This window comes from Psittacula echo, assembly GCF_963264785.1.
Source record: "Psittacula echo genome assembly, chromosome: 5".
Classification (NCBI taxonomy): Eukaryota; Metazoa; Chordata; class Aves; order Psittaciformes; family Psittacidae; genus Psittacula; species Psittacula echo.
In genome coordinates, this window is record NC_137739.1 from 40,419,796 (window position 1) to 40,425,795 (window position 6,000).

Genomic DNA, 6,000 nt, shown 5'->3' on the forward strand with positions numbered 1-6,000 from the left:
AAATAAAATATTAAGCTGTCAAACTGCCACTGAATCTTCCTCCTGCAGTAATACCTCTGGAGAAATAGTTAGCAAGTCATCCTTTCCCAGGGAGCTGGCACAGTCCTTTCATCTGCTGCAATGGCAATCCACAGAGATCCAGCAAATTCAGTGTTGCCAGCTGTCAGGTCACAGCAGGAGCAGCTGCCATAAACCCCCAAGTATTAAGGGCCATTCCCCACCCCACAACACACAACCACCCAGCGTAAGAGCAGAAGGAAACCCATATAGCCACGTTCCTGATCTTTGCCCCAAAAGGCAGGAGACGTCAGAGTGAGCAACCTGGTTAAGAGTCAAACAGTAAGGAGGCTGCTGAGGTGAGCTGTGGCATCTCATTAAATATTAGGCCTTCTCTCTCCACAGCACAGCAGGCCATGAAATCAAACCTGTACTTCACAAACTTGACAATATGCCAATGCAAGGAATTAGTGCTCTTCCCCCTCTTTTTATTATTATTTAGGATCTCTGAGCCTGCAAGACCTGCCTCTGGCAGGCACACATGCAGGAGCCCTGGGGGATACAAGTCCCTGAAAAGCGGTATCACTTATTGATCCATGATAAGCAGCTTATGCCACTTGTGATGGAAAGAGCATCCCTGAAAGCTTCACACAGAGGGAATGTGATGAAGGAATGGGAATAAAATAATTCACAAACAGTGAACATCAGCCGCACCTGCTCCATGGGATTCAGGTACCCACAGCCAAACACGACAGAAAACAAATGCATCAGAGTGCACTGTTTGGCCAAGTCTACCAGGGTCTGAAGACTATACATCAAGGTAGTCTTACACAGTGGCAAATAGAAGTCTGGGTAAACTTGAGAGTTTGGATACTCAGAGAAGCAGGGAAACCCGAGCCGCTGCCTATCTTGTGGCTAAACAAGAGTGAGAAACAAATGACTGACATCTTTCCTCACCAACTTGCTCGATGCCTACAGACACTTTCAGTTATCAGCAGCACATCCCAGAGGATTCTCCCACTCACTGTCTCACCACAGGCAGGTGACATTCAGTTCAGCAGTGTTTGCAAAGCATTTGGAAACCCTTTGCTATAATGGAAAAGAATGCCTTGATCTCATCTCCCCAGTGCTCATTTTATACAGCTGAGCACATGGTAGAAAGGATCCAGGAGAGCTGAGCCCAGGCAGCTTGAGCCAGTATTACAATACAAGGTCTCTCAGCCGCCAGACAGGGTCACAGAGGAGCTACGCAGGTCACACAATTTGGCAGGACAAAGATAAGAGACAGCATACTTGCTCCAAAGAGCAACTGGGCACCAGCCTAATATGATTCAGAGCATTTAACTAGTGATACTCTTCTATCACCATCTTCCAGCCTGCTAGAAAAGACGAGAGGAAAATCTGGTCATGCAATATTCAGAGGCAGAAGTCCTGGGCTCTGCCCATGTCTGCACCGTGCTAAAGCAGACAAGCAGCATGTGATGAATGGTTAAGTGCCTGTTTGCAGTGCGGAAATCACGACAGTGATGCCTATGCCCTTCCAAAAGACGTGTTGCACAGCTTCTGCCTCCAGGAAATTTCCAAGTAGCAGGAGGCAACGTGGTGCCTGGGAGGGGCAGAGAAGAGCCCAGGGAAGAAGTCCACTCTCCAGAAACACTCAATATACAAACCAACTATTAGACTGTCCAGGGATCCTTCTCCTAATTGAAATTAAACTATGCCGTGATCCAGAGAAAAAATGCATTCCTAGGACTGTGGTACTCACTCGTGTTTCCACCCCAGGTGGAAGGGGAAGCACGCAGTGTGCCACATAGTCAGCCATTCCCTTTATCAATTCTGCATGTTTATTTCAGGCATCTGTAGGACCCATTTGGGGAGAGGCTGCTGCAGAGAGCACATGTCAAGATTTCTGGATATAAAGCAGGAATCTGGAGAATTACTATTAATGCACAAGCTATTTCTGGGACATGGACCTCTGGCAGCCTTTCTGCCCTAACTTTCATAGTCAGACTTCCCTTGCTGACTTCAAAAGTCAGACATCCGGATCATAAGTTTAAAGTTGTGCTAATAAACACGAGGTCAACAACAAGAAGGCAGTTTCAAACTGAGACTCACAATTGACTGTAGTTTGTACCAGGGATTATTTTTCTTCCTTGCACTGGGAGAGAATAATGAAGAAACCCACAAGGCCAGCAAGCAATTCAAGTTTTAGAAGCCACATAATTCATCATCATTTGCCCAGGATTTGAAGTGTCCCAGCATAGACACAAGAGCAGAACTCTTGGACTCACCCAAAAGACGAGATTTGTTTCTTTTTCCCAGACAGAAAAGCAGCCAACTTTAGAAAATTGAGAAAATATTTTCCAGAGACCCATAAGTCACATGAGTCACCCTTATTCACAGATGAGCCCAAACCTGAACTCCAATACCATCACTCATGCAGAGCAGAAGAAACCAAAAGCTGGATCAAAACGGGCAGCTTGTTTCTGTGGCTCTGCAGGAGGCCGAGGACATGAGAAGCAGGCGGAGCATAGGCACACCTTCTCTTACACAAGACTGCCATTATATATTAAGTCAAGTAATCCAATTTTGCGGGGAATGAAATCAGGGTTGAGGGCTCTGCACTGCAAAAGGACAGCTGCTGCTCTACATTTCTCCAGCAGGGCAGTTGAAACAGCACATTCTCTGTGCTAGCTGGGAGAGGGCAGTGGGCAGTGCATCAGCCCGCACTCTGTGCACCCAGGAGCTGGAGAAGGATGCGTGCTAAGGACCACTTGCACAGCTATAGCCCCAGAGGCTTACACGGTCAGCTCACAAGACCAACTGCTCAGACCACAGCCAGATACCATTCCCTGCAAGGGGTGATGTCCCCAGACCCCTGCCAACCTTTCTGCCCCGTGCCCGCCTGCAGTCACTTCCCTGCTTCCACCCAGCAGCACAGGCAGAGACTGTGCTGAACAGCTCAATATTTACGTCCCATCACAGTGAAGCCCTCCAGGCTCTCCAACAGCCGTGCCACTGCACAGCTACAACAGCGCACACATTGCGTTTTACCAGCTTGTATCTTATGGCAACCCACCAAACCCTTGGGAAACCACTCTGCATGCACGAGGGGAAGCCCAAACACTAGAACCCCTCCCTGTTTCCCTTCTCCATGCAAACAGATTATGGCAGGTTAGGATGTGATATTGCCACCATGGCCCACTGTCAGGTGCATGAGGAGAGGTTCTTCTTTTGTCCCAGCCGCCGCCTGCCAGGCGGACCAAGACTTAAGAGGAAGGAGAGCTGGCATACTCCAGTGACAGAGGGACAGAAGAGGTGAAGGATGAATATCTTTCCCCACAAAGGGATTTCAGGTGTGGAGGAGAGCTGGGATGCTTTACATTGTTCTGGAAGCAGGACCAGCTTTGGAGCGGCTGTCGCACGGCACTATAGCTTGTAATAAGAGGCTTTGTGGTTAGCCATGAGCACATACTGCCTCCTGCCAACAGCGGCAACATAGCAACGTGCGGCACTGCCACAGCATCCTCCTCCCGAGGGTTTTAATATACTTAGCAGACGATATGGATTCATGTAACCTCACAAGCCCTCTGAGAGGGAGTAAAATAAATGCCATTAAAAAAAAATGGATGGCATAAGCAGGGGAACAGAGAAATAAAACTGCCAGAGCAGCATGTTCAAGCACGCATAAGAAATCAAGGGCTCGGGGGCAGCTTTCCCCGCTGCTAAGGTGGAATCCAACAGTCAGCAGTGCTCCAAATCCTCCGTTTGTTCAACTCAGCCCCGGCCAGTCCAAAAACGTTTCCCAGCACACCCAAAGGGCTATGGCAGTAACAGCACCCACGCAGAGCCCCTCGTCTGGGAGGCACTGTGCTCATTTCCATAGCCCTGCTCTGTAGAGGGGACTCTCAGCAGAGCAGCCACAACTGCTGACGGCTCCCGGCCCTAATGGGTAGCAAATAACATCCTTGCCCTGCCTGAAAGCTTCAGGTTTGAGTTTTGGCAGCTGCGAGACACGGCCGAGAGTCTCAGCTGAAAGGTTTCCACCCTGCATCCCAAGGGCTAGGGATGCTCACATTTTCCTGACATTCACGAGGCTTCTCAAACCCACCTCCCCCCACCTGCCACCCCACTTTACAGGTGGAGAAAAGAGAGACACAGGCCAAAAACCCCCAGTGCCAATCAAGGAGGAAGCAGAGATCCCCGGCACCCGGCCCCTACTCCAACCCCAACCAGGCTGTTGCTGCTTTTGTTCGCTTCCGTGTGTGCGTAACCAGCTGATAAATGGATTTGCAGCCAAAGAGTGACACACAGTGCAGTTCCTGAACTGTTTAGCTGGATCACTCCTGGGAATGGTATTGCTGAGGCACTTTCGGTCCAAGGGCTGGTTTATTCTTATGAAGCTATTGCCTAGAGTTGGGAGAGCTTTACTGCTGCCGTTACACAGGCTGAAGGAGGACAAACCTCCTCCATGGACAGAGCAGTAAGGTCCTCATCATCCTTAAGTCAGGAGCTGGATTTTGTCACCCTACTGAGCCCACAGACACCCAGTGAGGGCAGAGCGTGGGGCTTTCAAAGGAAATCTGAAGTAGCACATCAGGGCACCACTAGCACTCTGCGGGTTAAGGAGCCTCAGGGGCTCCCCCCATCTCCTACCCTTCCCAAACCCTGGCCTGAGCCCCACTCGCAGGCTGCTTTCTTTGGCTTAAAACTGACCCAGCTTGTGAAATGCACCCCGGTCCCCGTTTGGCAGCAAAGCAGAGGGGGCCAAGGCAGAGGCTGGTACCAGCTGGACAGTGTGTGTGTGTGATGCTGCCTGCATCCCTTGTCCGATGACCAGAGCCCAGCTGCCGGGGAAGGGCTTCCAAGAGGACACGGCTCTGATCTGGTCTGACGGGAAAACCTGCGATCATACACACATATACACTACACATACATATATATAAAGTACGTGCCTCTTGAACGCGAACCAAACCCCTTCCAGCCGTTTCACCCTCCTTTTTTCCCGGCCAAGGACAGCCACGCAGCCGGAGCAGCAGCGCCCGGCGAGGCGGCGGACAGGAGACAACTCGCAGATACTTTACCCACGACGCTGCTTGTCTCCCCTGGGGTTTGCCCACCCTGCTTCCCCGCTTGTCGCGGCTGCCATGGTGACAAGCACGGGTGCTGCCACAAAGGCAGAGCAGCCCGAAGCCCTGCCCGCTCCCCGCCGCGGCAGGGCGGGATGCTGTGCGACCGCTGCTCACTCACGATGAGGGGGATGGTCCTCTCCTCCCGGCGGAGCTCCAGCCTGCCGGCCGCCCTCTGCCCGCCGCGGGCGCTACCGCTGTTGGCGGACCTGCCGGCGGCCGCCGAGCGAGGCTTGTTGTCCTGCCATAAGTAGTAGAAAGTGCCCAGGATCCATGCGACGGTCAGGATGGCGATGGCATTGGCCCTGATCCTCCTCATGCCGAGCGGCCCGGGGGAGCCTGGGAGCGCTGCCTCGACGGGCAGCGGCGGCTGCGGAAGGAACGACGGGAGAGGCGAGAGGCGGCGGAACGGCTCCCCCCGCACCGCTTCGGCCCCGCACCGCCCAGCCGCCGCCGCCTGGTCCTAACGCCTCGCCCCCCCCGCTCCGCCGCAGGGGGCGGAGGGCTCCGCGCCGCCTCCTCCGCCTCCTCCTCCTCCTCCTCCCGGCCTGGCCGGCGGGGGAGCCCCCGGCCGGCAATGGGCGCCGGGGCTGAGCGCTGCCCGCCGGCCGGCTCCGGCGCTTCTGAGGATGCGCTCTGCGCCACAGCTGGAGCGGGGCAGCTCCGGGAAACCGGGTGCTCCGGCGGGTAACACGGCTCTGCCCCACGAGGCAGCTGTTGGGACTCGGTGACACGGCGAGGTACCCTCCCGTACCGATAGCCCAGGCCCCTGCCGTCGGTGGCCCCGTCACAGAGTACTCTGTGCCATAAGGCTGGTGGCCAGCGAGCACACCGTGCACCCCACAACACACAGGATCTAGATGCCCACTCCATA

The 6,000-nt window shown here is 53.7% G+C and overlaps 1 protein-coding gene across 1 annotated transcript in view; it reads right to left on the bottom strand.

Moving 5' to 3' along the window:
- The window catches only part of GALNT16 (polypeptide N-acetylgalactosaminyltransferase 16), a gene marked incomplete at both ends in the record, with an annotated part of 73,742 nt that extends 68,297 nt beyond the window's left edge, over positions 1-5,445 (bottom strand). Inside the window, one exon of the mRNA XM_080617871.1 lies at positions 5,248-5,445. Coding sequence (XP_080473997.1) covers positions 5,248-5,445 — 198 coding nt within the window. The remainder of the gene's footprint in view (positions 1-5,247) is intronic.
- Between the last annotated feature and the right edge of the window lie 555 nt (positions 5,446-6,000).